The sequence below is a fragment of the Centruroides vittatus genome, unplaced genomic scaffold, assembly GCF_030686945.1.
Source record: "Centruroides vittatus isolate TY-2023 unplaced genomic scaffold, ASM3068694v2 contig_723, whole genome shotgun sequence".
In the NCBI taxonomy this organism is placed as follows: Eukaryota; Metazoa; Arthropoda; class Arachnida; order Scorpiones; family Buthidae; genus Centruroides; species Centruroides vittatus.
In genome coordinates this window covers 24,139-38,532 of record NW_027122461.1, presented here as the reverse complement: position 1 = coordinate 38,532, position 14,394 = coordinate 24,139, and the positions used below count along the sequence as shown (strand labels likewise).

The 14,394-nt window shown below is 31.1% G+C and overlaps 2 protein-coding genes across 2 annotated transcripts in view; one reads left to right on the top strand and one right to left on the bottom strand.

The window, feature by feature from the left end:
- LOC136980769 (HCLS1-associated protein X-1-like) overlaps positions 1 to 3,418 on the bottom strand; it is a 79,880-nt gene extending 76,462 nt beyond the window's left edge. Inside the window, exon 1 of the mRNA XM_067276959.1 lies at positions 3,272 to 3,418. Coding sequence (XP_067133060.1) covers positions 3,272 to 3,333 — 62 coding nt within the window. The 5' untranslated portion in view covers positions 3,334 to 3,418. The remainder of the gene's footprint in view (positions 1 to 3,271) is intronic.
- A 3,313-nt stretch (positions 3,419 to 6,731) lies between these two features.
- Positions 6,732 to 8,197, top strand: LOC136980750 (uncharacterized). The gene is made up of 4 exons (XM_067276943.1): positions 6,732 to 7,265; positions 7,354 to 7,422; positions 7,510 to 7,599; positions 8,081 to 8,197. Exons 1-4 carry the CDS (start codon positions 6,732 to 6,734, stop codon positions 8,195 to 8,197), a joined length of 810 nt encoding a protein of 269 aa, XP_067133044.1.
- Positions 8,198 to 14,394: the final 6,197 nt, after the last annotated feature.

The following is a 14,394-nucleotide window of genomic DNA, read 5'->3' as shown; positions in this document are numbered from 1 at the left end:
TTTTGTAAATAGAAAGTATAATTAACTCATAAACTGTCACAATTCATTTGTATTTATTAATTTTAAACCTACTTATTAGAAATAAATAATTTATTTAAAACAATGAGTACTTATTAGTTTTTTAAATTTTGGCTCGTTATGGTTTATCACAAATGGACTCTAAAAATTCTTTACTTGTCAGAACCTGTAATATCTGGAATAATTGTGCTTATGCTGTCTTAATTTTTAACCGTGCCCAGTAGCTTCAATAACTGCGTAACGCCAGGTTGTGCAAATTGGGCAAGGATACAAACGAGTACAAAGTCCGCAAGTACAAAGTTTTTCTTCATAAACCTGATTATTAAATACAAACAAACTGCCGAATTATTTGGCTATAAGCTTGATGTTTCCATTAGAGCAGCCGAGGTAGACAAATCAAAAAACTAGAGAGTAAACGAAGTATTACGATCTTGAAAATAAACTAGAAATCTTCCAGGCTAAAGGTGAAAAAACACAAAATCTGTTTTCTCTTAAATACATTAAAGACAAATCCACCCACATGAATTGAATTGGAAACGGCATTCTTGGTAGTAGGCTTTTCATCAGTTAAATAAGAACCAGATCAAGTGATAGGAATATTGACCATCTTTGCTTTTTAAAATCTTATTATAAAAATTTACAATAATATTTTGTATTATGTTTTATTTAAAAACAAAAATTACTTTTTAAGTTAAAAGTTTATCTAAGTTCATTTTTTTTTTAAATTTTCAATTTAATTCAAAGTTGTTGTTGTTGTATGCAATTTCCAGCAAACTTTAATAAATTTTTTTCTATTTGTGAAAATTTCTACGTAATTCAAAGGTAATTTTTAATATACATCTTACACAGCATTATTAATATGATTTTGGAGGTTGCGGAATGTATTAAATTATTTTAAAAAATAAAAAGTAATTATATCATTTGATTTCAAGATATTTTATATATCTTAAAAATAATTAATTCTATCCTGGATAGCAGTTCACTTTTATCCCGAAATCCCAGGACAAGCAAAAGACTGGGAAATGACAAACACTAATCCAAATGCTTTCTTTCGTGGCTTTTCTCTTGATTTTTAATGTCGAAATTTTTATTAGTAATTGTATAAGTTGCTAATGCACTTCTAAATTGTTACTATTATAGTTGTTTATAAAAATTGATAATGATGTGATAATTTTTCTCATTTAATCTTCCAGTTAAAAGAAGCTATTAAACAATGCTCTTATGAACTCTCTACATTAAAATCAAGAAATGATAAACATTTCTTGATCATAGAGTATTTAAATTTTTTATTTTTACTTGTTACATTGATGATTAAATTTCAAAGAAGATATACAACACTAGCAGGTGCTCAGTGCAAGCACATCATTAATCTTCCAAGCATAAATAACTCTCGCACTAGTACAGACAGGTCTCGATTCGCAGTACATTTTAATTCTACAAATAATAATTATTGAATTTATATAATTCATACAGATTATATAAATTTGAAATAATTTATTATTATTAAATATAAATACATTTAGCTCAGAAATAAGTAGAAAAAATTGTATATCAAAGTTTATAATTAAATATGAATTAATGTTTGCCATAATTAGAATATTTATAACGTTGTAGATAAAACTAGCTCAAAATTTCGTGGGACCGAGTGAAAAAATATAATTGTGAAGTCTTCTGAAGATGCTGAGGCTGTTTATGCATGGGTTTCTATGAGAATGTACAAGTTAATCCCCATTACGCTGGCTATGGCTTTGTTCGTATTGGGATGGTTTACATCCCAATATGAACAAAATTGCCAAATTATAAATCTAGGAATGATTATGAAATGTTCTTCTTACGTCTCTTTTGACTAGACAAGTCATACCTAATAACTAATCCTACTGTTTCTTTTTCCTTCAAAGTTCCTTTTAACAGTTTGTAAAAAAAAATCTAATAATCAAATTATCATATAACTTTTGTATACAGCTTGATAGCACAAGTACCACATAGTATTGACTTTTTGTACTAAATAGATATCAGCAAATAACCTCATAAATTAGCAATTCACTTCATGCCACAAAAGCAGGAAAACTAGGACACACTACTTTTTTTCCTTTATTTCAAATTTTCATTAATTTTTGAAATGATTCAACACTGTGGGTCTTATCTCACAAAGTGGTTCCTGTAGTTCATGGTCATTATGGTTCTTTTGTTCCTTTTACTTGTATAGAAATTGTCTACAATCTTGGCAGGTTGCCAATGGCATCAAGAAGAGATAAAATCTTACCAAACTGTACAAAAACAGGACAAAAAAAAGTAGCTACAAGTCTATTTTACCAAAGACTCTATTTTAATACATAAAGTATTTCACAGTAGGCACTTTGCTTGGATAAGTGAGCCAATGACAAAAGATCATTTGAAAGGTATTATGTCAATGGTTTCGATTCATTTACATCAACAGTTGCCAATAAAGTGACTTTAAAAGCCACTTCATTGGGCATCGGGCACAATATTTGACGACAAAAACGATATCAAGTACAGCGATTAGAACACTCTTTTGTATTAAACTGTCAACACAGAAAAACTTAAATGCAACTTAGAAACAATATAACGTTTCCATTCGTCGAGACGAATTAGTGCTTTTACTTGCAACCGAGCAGAAAAAACACCAAATATCGGAAGTCGTTAGCACGTTCTTACCTTGCCGACAAGTCGGCCGAAGTTTTGTTTGCATATCCACATATAAATGGGTGGCAGCTTCCCGAAAGGCACTTTCCCCTCGGTATATCGCCACTCGTCACTTTGTACAGTCGTACCTCGTACAGTCAATCTAAGTTTAATTATGTGTTTTTAACGAAAGAATGTCACGAAAAAGGAATATTAAATGCTGAATATACTCTATATTCTGTTATCTAGTGGAATTTCTTTCAGATATTTTGTCTGTATATACACATATATTAACGAATTCCCTAACTTCTATGTAACTCCAATGACTTATAATAAATAAAATTCCCTTTGAAACAAATGTTTTATTTTATATTTTGCAACAAAAATTAATTTTATTTTCGTACAAATGACATATTATCAAATGTCTCTTGGTTATTAAACTCATTTTATCCCCATCAGTCCGAATAATTACCTAAACATTTAGGGAAAAGTTCTTGTAAATCCGTACAAATATTGTTTATTATATAATCATGTAAAATATCGCGCAAACACACACGTTTAAATGGAAACATTTATTCGGATTTAAAAGGTTAATATCGGTAATGCTTACTGTTCTTCCTCGCGTCTCCGAGGAATGTTGAAAAAACCTCGGAAGAAACGATCGAAATCCATTTCGAATCTCCTCAAATGACGAAATCTCTTCGAGTAAAAGCGTAAGCCGACATTAATGGCGACTACGTCTACAGTGCCATCTGTCGTCTCGTATACGAATCATTTATTTATAAATTATATATTTTTAAATATTACTGTACCTATTAATGTAATATTAATATATTATTATAATATAAAATAAAATTTTCTTATATTTATTTTTTTGTCTAGCGTTTTCTTTATCGAAAATCAAAGAGAGTATTTTTTTTCTAGTGAATTTTTTGTTGTTTAACTGAAAAAATGTTTATGTTTATTTTCATAAGAAAAAGTTTCTTTTCGCGGTTAATTATTTTATTTATTTAATTAATGCAAAATAAACTTTTAATTCTTTTCTCTATTCATAATAGCGATACATTTAGCAAAAAAAAACTAACATCAAAAAATTATTTTAAAGTTATTATATTTATTAGTAAAATGTGAATAATTATAATATTTAATAAATAATATTAATTAATTTATAAAATTAATAATTTTTAGTAGTTTGTAAAATTCAAATGCCGTCTGCCTCTCTCTATAAAAAAAAAAAAAAAAAAAAACATTTGCACATGCGCAGATGACTTCTTTTCTTGTCTGAAATAGTCGTCTGCTTTTACGAGCAGAAAGACTGCGATGATGCGGTATCTGGTGACAGCCATAGTAACCACGTTAAAATAGCTTCTTTTTTTTCCGTTTCCTACAATTTTTATCGATGCTTGAATTTATGTAAATTTAATATTATACTGTATATTTTATCAATTAATACTTTATTATAAAACAGAATATAAATTAAATGTATTAGTGGTCATTTCACTGTTTTTTTTTATTTTGCAACATAACTATAGAAATTCTTTTAGTATTGTTTGGCACAAAAGTTAATCAAATTTTAATCTATTTTAATTTTTCTAGTAATTTCTAGACAAATCGCTATTCTGTGCTCCACGTTAAGTAGGTTTCGCTACGAGTAGTCGGTCGAGATGCGTCTGGGTTCCATGCTATTGATAGCTGTTACGCTTTAACCAATCACAGTTTACTTAACATTATATTTTTGTCACGTGCCTTTTATTAAAGTCAAGTTCAAAAATGTGTACAAGTATATAAAGAATCAAAAAATCGTCGCGGGTACAAGGGCACATAGCCTGATAAGTAGTTATGTAGTAATTGAATCAAAGAAAGACGCGAAGATGCCTTTCGAGGGCCAATGGCCTGCAGAGTATTTACAGAGAGTAGGATATGCCCCTCAGTACCGCGTTCCATGGGCTCAATGCCAGCCTGTACAATAGTATACACAGAAGGTGTCCGAAGACAGTAGGGAACAAAAGCTAGTGCAACATGGGCAGTAGCTAAGAAAAAAGTCATTACCAAAGAGTTCATTGGCGAGGTTGTGTTGATTGCAAGTCCAGGTGGGCTTGTTGATGAGTGGTTTGGGAGAATGGGCGGCCGGTGAGGTGATGCATGTAGACCGATACAACTCAGAATAGGTCCTCAGGATCAATAGAAAGTGATGGAACGATCTTAACTTGAGCCTCTGACAGCTGCAGTAGGCGCGGAAAGGGTAATAATTTTTCTCCATTACGTATAAAGTCAAACTATCCTAATTCATTCTTATCCTTTTTATCTAACAATTGGTATACCGCAAGGTTCAATTCTCAGTAATCTTATGTTTATCGCTTGTATTAATAAATCTTTATCCCTTATTTCCTCTTTATTCATTCCCTACGCTGATAACATGAAAATTGCTAATTACAACCAACTCATACTGCAAAGTGGTATAAATAAAATAAAAAAATCGTTCAACACATTAAATTGTTCAATAAATACCAAAAAAAAAAAAAAAACTCTCCAGCATTAATTTAGTTCTCGATAGCCAAAATCTACGAATAGCCAATAGCGTTCAAATCTCTGTTTAATAATCTATCGCAGACTGTCATTGAAATTACACGTAGAAAACTTTGATTTTAAAAATTTCTATTCGTCGGAGAATGACCTAGTGTAATTTAAAATGTGTATCCAACAATATGCATTTCGTGCAATATTTTTTACTAATGTGCAATCTGTTGTTGATTATGCTTTTATCCGTTTGAGTCTCGGCCTCAGTATTCCTATTGTATGAACTTAATTGTTTAAAATTTACTTAACTCTTAATAAACTTTCTCGCCTAGCTTTTACAGACTCTGCCGGCATTGCCTGTTTCCGCTTACTCTTCTTCTTCAAACGCATACAATACTTTGATCAAATATATACTTATTAATATTTTAATGGTTTACTCCATTCCCAATACATTCACATTCGTATCCCTTCTATTACCACAAGACAAAACACCTGCATTATCACGCCATTTTGCCGTTTAATGTCACTAGGTAATCCTTTTCATATTGCCACCATAAAGCAATTGAAAATGTCGAATATAAATTTTACCTCGATCTCCACAAATTTAAAGCCATTTGTATAAAAATACTCTATTATAATTATTGTGTTTAATGTTTATTTACGCATTTATATTTTTAATTTAATTTGTTCTATGACTTTTAGCTGGGTATGTTATCCAATTGTCGTACCGCAGAGGCACTTATTATCTTCGTATTAAAATGAATAAATCAAAATTTCATTAAATATCTCTAAATACTTTAGTATGGTAAACAAATAAAGGCATGCATAATGTAATTAAACTGCACGCATGCATTTAAAAATGTATTATAAAATTATATGATAGCATCATAAAATATGATTTTATGCGTTTTAAAATACATAAAATAAATTTACTTTGTTTACCATTGGTAAAATCCATTAACTAGGAATGCATTCGTGATTAACATCCGTTTATAAGGAATGGCAAAATTTAATTTAGTTCTTCTTAAAACAACTTTGTACGCAGATAGAATTATGGATGATCAAAATTATCGTTACTTAACCTGCAGTTACGAGTAGCCATTTGATAGTTTCATAGTTTACGCCACTACTGCAAAATGAATTCGAATATCCAAGAGGAAATTTGCACGAGTTGTTTCTTGAGACCCTGTTGGACAGCAGCCCTTATATACGGTGTCGACTGCTACAGAATTTGTTCCTGTAAACAGCCAATATATTTTTTTCGAAGTCAAAAAGTAAAAAAACTCTATTTTCAATGTATTCAGTTTTTATTGTGGCAATTTTCTTCCCTCCTTTTATGGCAATCGTTACCGGGTTTATGCAAATATGCATTTTGTCTTGGATGGTACGATGTATTTAAGAGAGATGCTAAAATAATGAAATCTTCACTTTTATTTATATACTGCGGCCACTCAATCATCCTGACCTTCATCAACCGCAATAAGCTCAATCTAATTACTAAATTGAAAAACAGATATTTCTATGAGAAATCGATTTTCGAAAATAATACTCTAATGAGAAACGTCTCCATTTTCGTTTCGTTGATTGTAATAACAATAACGATTCTTTTTCAAATTCTCAATCTGACTGTTAATTATCCTGCTCTAGTAAACAAAGAACAGTTTCGATTCGAAGCTCTCATTTGTACAGTTGAGATCGCATTTGTAGCGAGTTTAACTATAGGAGGAATTGCGTACGGCCTACTGTTATGCGCCTTATTTATATTTGTCCACCAGAAAGAATTGGAAGAACTTAATTACGAAATGTCTACGATAAGAAGAAGCGACAGAAATTTGAAAATGAAATTACAAAATTTGATGATCCGTCACCAAGAATTGTGGATTAACATCAATCAGTTGAACACAACATTCGAATTGGCTTTCGTAATTGCTTATTTCGGAATAATTTGGGGCACCAGCTTTTTGTATTACGCATATTTCTACGTTGATATGCCTGAGAATCTTAGAATTTGGGTGTTGGCACTGATGATTGTTTTCTCATTCGTCTGCATTATCTTTGGCTGTTTGCTATGCTGCATCGCTTTCTCGGTACTTCGTTATTTACACTTAATTAATTCTTTACATTTTAAACCTTTAATTTAATTTTCGATTTATTAATATAATTTTGATAATTTAGATGCAGAATGGATTTCAAGAAATTCGTCAATTTTCAATCTGCCATTTGGAACTGGAACGAAAGCTGAAAGTACAGATTTATTTTCATTCTACTTTTATTATAACTCGGATTTACTTTAATAAATTTAATATTAAATACTAATTTCTATTTCGTTAGATATTGAATTTCATGAAAAGATTCGGGAAAGTGTCTTTGTGTCTCACTATAGGAGGCTTCTTTTGTGTCAACAAGAGGATCCCTCTGAAGGTAGGTTCATTGATACCTTTCAAAAGTTCATCATCGACACATTGAAAAATTGTTTACTTCTTTGACTGTTGTTTTTATGGAGAATTTTAATAATCTCTTTCTGCAACCGACCAGTCGACTCTCTTCTTAAATTAATTTTTGTCTGCAATTTACAGCGAAATTAATAATAATAAATAATAAGGTAACAATTATCATAACAGAATGCTTCGTCTTTAACATTAAATTTTTATGCCGAAAAAACATTTTGCGATTTGTTCTTTGTTTGCATTTAATTTACATTAAAATTATTTATAATTACAAAGCAATTTATCATTTTCATGTTTTATCTGTTAGTAGAATTTCACTTGCACAGAACACTACTTTCCAATGTTTCATTATGTAAAATTAAAATAAAAACCGAGAAATTATACGAAAAATCTGTCTAACATGTTAATTAATAGTATAATTATTTTTAATAATATTTTATATTTTTCATTTGCAGATGGCCACAACTCTGCATTCTGTGTTTTCGGGATTATTAAAGCTGAAGAATGTATCCAGAATTCCTCGGAGCTGTCAAATCTTCACAAACATCTCTCATTCGAATGAAAACGGCTGAATTTTTTTCATATTCATTATAACGTAAAAATCATTATTTCAAATTCACAATCACCAGTAGTGAAATAAACATCAACCAATAATAAGTGAATCAGAATATCAGAATGAATACTGATTTAATTGCAGGTTATTAAGACACTTGTACTATAATTGATTTACGGTTCGGTCTCGAAATTTTTCAGTTTATTTGATTTATTGATTATAATTACCTTTATGTAATCCAGTTTTAGTTATTTTGAAGCGACGTGTATGAAAAATCGGTTATTTGAATTCAGTAGTTTTTATTTGCTGTGCAGATTTATCGATGTGTAAAGAAAAATAGTAATTATTGCATTTACTACGAAACGAATGGAATATCAAATAATTATCATCGGGTTACTGTTAATAAATATTATATGACAGTTCATAAATTAGAATAGCATATTATTTCATATTATTTAACACAGTGTGTATATGCTTCTGAACTGTTAATAAACGATGTATAATCACACTCCTTAACAGCACTGTTATTTATTTTTCGAAACATATTGTTAATTAAGACGTATTCTTGAGATAAAGGCAAAAAAGCAGATCAAATTTTGTAATTAAACGGATTGAATGCAGTGTTAAATACATTAAGTTCACTTAATATTCTCAATATTTCAACCAACGTTCCAAACACAATGTGTCCTCTAAGGATGTAATAATAAAATATTTGAAATTAATTAAATATTAGACATAATTTAAAATATAGACTGTGCATAAATTTTCGTTTTAATTACATTTCATTCAGTACCGAATATAAATTATTCAATCTCTTTTAAAATTATCAGGCATTGGCGATAATTAATCGATTTAAAATCGAAGCTAACGACATTTATTGTAATTAAATCGTTCAAATTTTAATTTTTTAACCACCGGGAACAAATTCAGTCGAATCAAAAATCCTTAGTATTTATGCGAGTCGGGCTATGGCGGTCCCATTTCTTCACTGCCTGGATGAATCCACAATGGGCATGTGAAATTGCCCTCTTAGTTCTCTCAGGAATGAAAGCCTTTTGAAAAAGAAAAAATATCCTATCCGAAGTTTAGTTGGTCAAAATGAATTAGATGAGGAAAATTCCTGTGCTTAATCACTTACGAGATCAACAATTAAATTGAAATCTGGTAATCTGATAAGTAAACCATGAATGATGTGATTAAATGTATTCTATAGTTACTTTTATCTTTACATCCATTTGTGTTATTTTGCAGTGTTACGAGTCGAGTGCATCCCAGGATTTTTTCTCAGAGAGCTAATGATATAAAGTAACAAACCGATAAAATAAAATTATGGTTCTTAAATAGGTTTCTTCTAAGTATGTTATTCTCATCTATCTTCATAATAAACACGTAAAACACAAGCAAATAGTATAGTTTCTCATAGGATTTAAAAGAGTCTATCTTCTCATAGGGTCTATCTTGTCGCACAAAGATATTAGTTACTTTGTTTCGATGCGTTGGCAATTAAATTATATTTACTCTTACAGACCTCACATATTTCTAAAATTATTTTTCTAATAAAAGGAAGGAGTATTTCAGGAGAGACAAATGACCTTTCTGGTCACTTCTCGACAGCGAGCTTGTTAGGCAAGTATGTCATCAAATCACTAGCGATGTTAGAATGTTCGTCCTTAGCTAGACATTGAAATATGAGGCCCTTTTGTATAAATGTATACAATGTAAAGCCGTGTGATACGATATGGTGTAAGATCTTTCAAAATATCGACACAATACTGGATTCCAGTTTTGGTCCAATACAGAGACAATAATACATATATAAGCCCGAGGGCCTAAAAGCCTAGCTATGTTACTTATATATATCATCGCAATAGCATTAATCTGTTTCTAGCTTTTGTCTTGTTCATATCGTCCTTTAATTATGTGTTGTTTGTATAACTGGATCATCGACTGTGATATACAGTGTTTAAAAAGTTTTAAATGTTTAACGTAAAATGGAAAAATATTACTATAAACACTTACCCAAAACGAACTCGGATCAAATCGGAAATAAATCTATTCAAATAGTGTCGAAGAGATCTTAATTCAACCGAGCATATTCGGATGCCTCATTCCCTCTCAACTTACACACGGTTCTGGAAAAAAAAAAAAAAAACGTCACAAGGGATATTCCTCATTGAAAACGTTTAACTGAATGCCGATTAAATCAGAAAATATTGAGTGCGCTATATCGAGGTTCAAGCTTATTTCTATTGATCGACTGCAAATATTATATTTCATGGAAAAGTTAGCAAACAAATTTCTATTAAGTGTTTCAGTAAGATTTTCAATTCAGTTTACCGTTGAAAAATCTTTAGTTTTTCAGTTTTAACTGATATTTGTATTGAATTGGATATGGCACTTGTTTGGATGAAGAGAAAACCGTCAAATCTCGATATACCGCATTCAAATAGCGCTAAATAAAACGAGAAAATTGTCATTCTCGTCAAATCACATAGCTTCTGAACTCAAACTTATGTGTAGATTTTAATACTACATATTGTTTTTTTGCGGTATTTCGGTTTAGCGCCGCACTCGAATTATTCTAATTTGAGAGGCGGAAAATTGACGGAGTTAAATCGAGCTTCGATTGTATGTACATGAAAAACATACCTCTTAACCGGCTTCCACATTGATTTAAAGAAAGATCCGACCTTTTTCAATGGATTTTTCTCACGATATTCGATGTTACTTTCAGTAGTTTCTTCAACCAATCTCTCACTAAGCATAGAAAGTAAGAATTTACTTAGCAATAAATACATGATTTTGAAACGTTTCTTGTTAATTTTAAATACAATATTTTAATATATTCGCTAATCAATACTAAAAAGTAATTACATGTCGCTTTAGCAAGTTTATTATTATTGTGTGGAGGTGTAGAGCATATTCTAAGTCGAATCTAAATTTGTGTGTAGAACTCGGAGTCGGCCAAAAGCCACTATACCAAAGGAAGGGATCCCCTTTGCGAAGAGGAAAACGGGGTCATTTGAAAGATCTTATCTTTCTTGTTTAGGCCAAAATAATCTCCAAGATGTGTACATTATGACTTTAAAAATAACCTTATAAAATAATTAAAAGTAAAATAGTTATTTCATTTTTAAATGGTAAAGTGAATTTTAGTCCATCCTGTATAAATAATTCTTATCGTTCGAAGTGCTTCGGTTTAGTGCTTTACTTTAATTAATGTCATTCTGAAAGGCAAAACAACTGTAACACTGTATGGAAATTTAGTAACATATATATCAATATACTAGCAAGTAGGCCCGGCGTTGCTCGAGCAAAAGTAACGATAGCGAAGATTAAGATTATTACATTACAGTCACAAAAAAAAGAGTAGTTTCATCAACGAACTAAGTTCTTCTAAAGAAAGGTCGAATTTAAAAATGGAATGTTCTAATATTGTTCGATTTTCACGACGTGTTCTGATTATATCCTTCGGTTTTCATCGAATGTTCTAAAGAAGAAAGGTCGAAAAAAACCGAACTAATCTGTTTAAATTTGAAAATCGAATGTGTTCTAACATATTACTCATTTTCTTTTTTCTTTTTTTTTCCAGCGACCGGTAAATCTCGCACGTCGCTTTCTCTTGTTCTCCATTGTTACTTAACACTTTGGAACTTATATCTGGTACCCTAACTGTGCACCAAATTTCAACTTTCAACTTTTAACCGTTTGGGCTCTCGTCTCGATTATATATATAGATATGCAACCCTAAACGACGGATCGTACGGAAGGGTTCGTGAGATTAGAATGGAGCCGAATAATTCGTAGACTTTTACAGGCTACCTGTTCTAGTGTTTACATTTATTTAGATACTTAAATACCGTACTATACATATTATTGTGTTACATATAGAATGCATGGATTGAATAATATAGCCTACTGCATCATTTTGTGCAAGTATACTGTTAACAATATACTTCTCGGAACACATTTTCGTCGTTAAGCGATTCATACCTGTACTGTATTACTTATTATTATGTATGTAATCAGTAGCATAGTTTACCTTTTCAGACGATCGCACGTTCTCTCATACAGGAGGGTCTAATGATGTGTTCACTTGTTTATAATCAATCAGCGCAAATCGCAACCGTCAATCTCGTAACGGTCAAATCGTAACGGTCAACTCTTTGATAACAGGTGCGTGTCTGGGAATTGTAACGGATAAGTTACGGCGGCGCTGATCGATTATAAACAAGTGAACACATCATTAGACTCTCCTGTACAAAGGTCGAACCTCTCTACAAGCTGGTTTGACGTTATTGTCAAATACATTAAGACGTTCAGAAGTACTTTCTATTGACTTATCCTGCTGTAGGAGGCCTCTCTTCTTCTTTGCACGGAATCTAAAATGATCCATGTTATTCGGATTGACGAATCCGTGCATATCCAATCTCTCCCTAAATGTAAGAAAAGAAACATCGGAATACAATAAATATTATAAAACAATTATTACACTAAGAAAACTTTTTATTTAGAACATCTTAAAAACTTCCATCAAAGTATAAACTAAACCAAGTACATTTTAGGGCTTCGTACTTTAAATATATTATCATTTAGAATAATGGAAGGGCTTTTTATAAATTATCGATAAAGCTAAGCCCATTGCCGTTCTTTTATTACATGTATTGAAATTTTAAACTCTTGTAAATTTCATTTCGAGCATATGAGTTATAAATAGATTAAATTTTTAGTAAATTTCAAAATATTAGTTACTGTTTACGATCGAAGAGGCGTGAAACTATAGTATAAAACAGACCTTGAGTCCTTCCTCAAATAAAAGTTAAATTTAAAAGCCGAAAGTCCGATTGCTTAAGCTATTAAATTTGCTGTTTCCCACTAAGAAAATTAGCGTATTTTACGTTAAGTCTCGTAAATCTTAACTCGAGGCCCCTAAATGTAACCTGTTAAGCTTATGATCACATCCAAAGATAAATTTCTTGGAATCTCCGCTAATCATTAAGAATAGTTATAACAATTTCAGTTTAAAATCGATTAAAATATACTTTTATAAATCTCCTCTAATCAAAAACCTTCAAATTTATAGAAGAGAATTGTCGTTAATTATATTTCAATTAATTACTTATAATTTTCACCGAGATTTTTCACTCTAAGCCTATAATTTGTTCGGAAAATGTTTATTTGAGTAACTTATAATAAAATGTTAAAAATCTCTCACCCGAAGGGATCAGCCAAGGGACGATACCCAGCAAAATCAAAATTCATTTTCGCAATCTTCGAAATTCGCACTCTTCTCAATAATAAGAGCAAACCAACAATCGGTCAATTGTTGAGTTCGTTTGTTACGTATTAAATGAAAACGAAGGAAAATGTTAATGATTAATTTCTGATTTTTATTCCTATTTAAATTTGAGAATTTGATGCATGTGTAATAACGACTGAAGTGTGATGGTCGAGGCTTTAACGGTGTCGGCCTGATGGGTGCTTGGGCACTTTTCGTGAACTGTCTGTTTAGGATGTCAGGCCTTTTCCTCGTTACCCGTTTGTGAACTAGGTGTGAACACGACGACAGTAAAATAATAGGTTTCCTTTGTGCCCAGAGGACAGGAAAAGTTATTATTTTTTGCTTTCGTTTTCTGTGGGCAATAAAATTGCCTTTTTAATTCAGTTGGTGTTTTCCCACAACGGATGTCATCGTGTGTTGAGTAATTAATAAGTTCGAACACGATAGCAAAAGCATTGATTTCAGTTTTAGGGAGTAATGCAAACGAGATGTAACTTTAGAAGGGAGAAGTGAATGAAAGTTTGTCATAGCTATCAGGACGGAGAGAAGGGTAAAAACTGCAGAAAGTGAGACATCGTTAGTAACGCACCCAGAGGAAGACCAAGGAGCACTGGTACCTCTAAAAAGGAGAAAACATTACAAAATTTCTGAAAATCTTTTCGATAGTAAAAAGTATTCTTTATATATTTAGTGTTGTGTCTTCTACACTACTTACGTATTAGTGGTTACATTATTTGCGACATAGTTACTATGTCGCAAAAAACAGTGCTGTTAAGGAGTGTGATTATACATCGTTTATTAACAGTTCAGAAGCATATACACACTGTGTTGAATAATAATACGCTATTGTAATTTATGAACCGTCACATAATATTTATTAACAGTAACCCGAAAATAATTACTTGATATTCCATTCGTTACTTGGTAGATGCAAT

Bases quoted from the DNA above. Each gene is read 5' to 3' on its own strand.
- LOC136980750 (XM_067276943.1), top strand. From the start codon at position 6,732: ATGAGAAACGTCTCCATTTTCGTTTCGTTGATTGTAATAACAATAACG. The intron at 7,423-7,509 runs GTACAGATTTAT...CTATTTCGTTAG, and splicing joins AACTGGAACGAAAGCTGAAA to ATATTGAATTTCATGAAAAG. The intron at 7,600-8,080 runs GTAGGTTCATTG...TTTCATTTGCAG, and splicing joins ACAAGAGGATCCCTCTGAAG to ATGGCCACAACTCTGCATTC.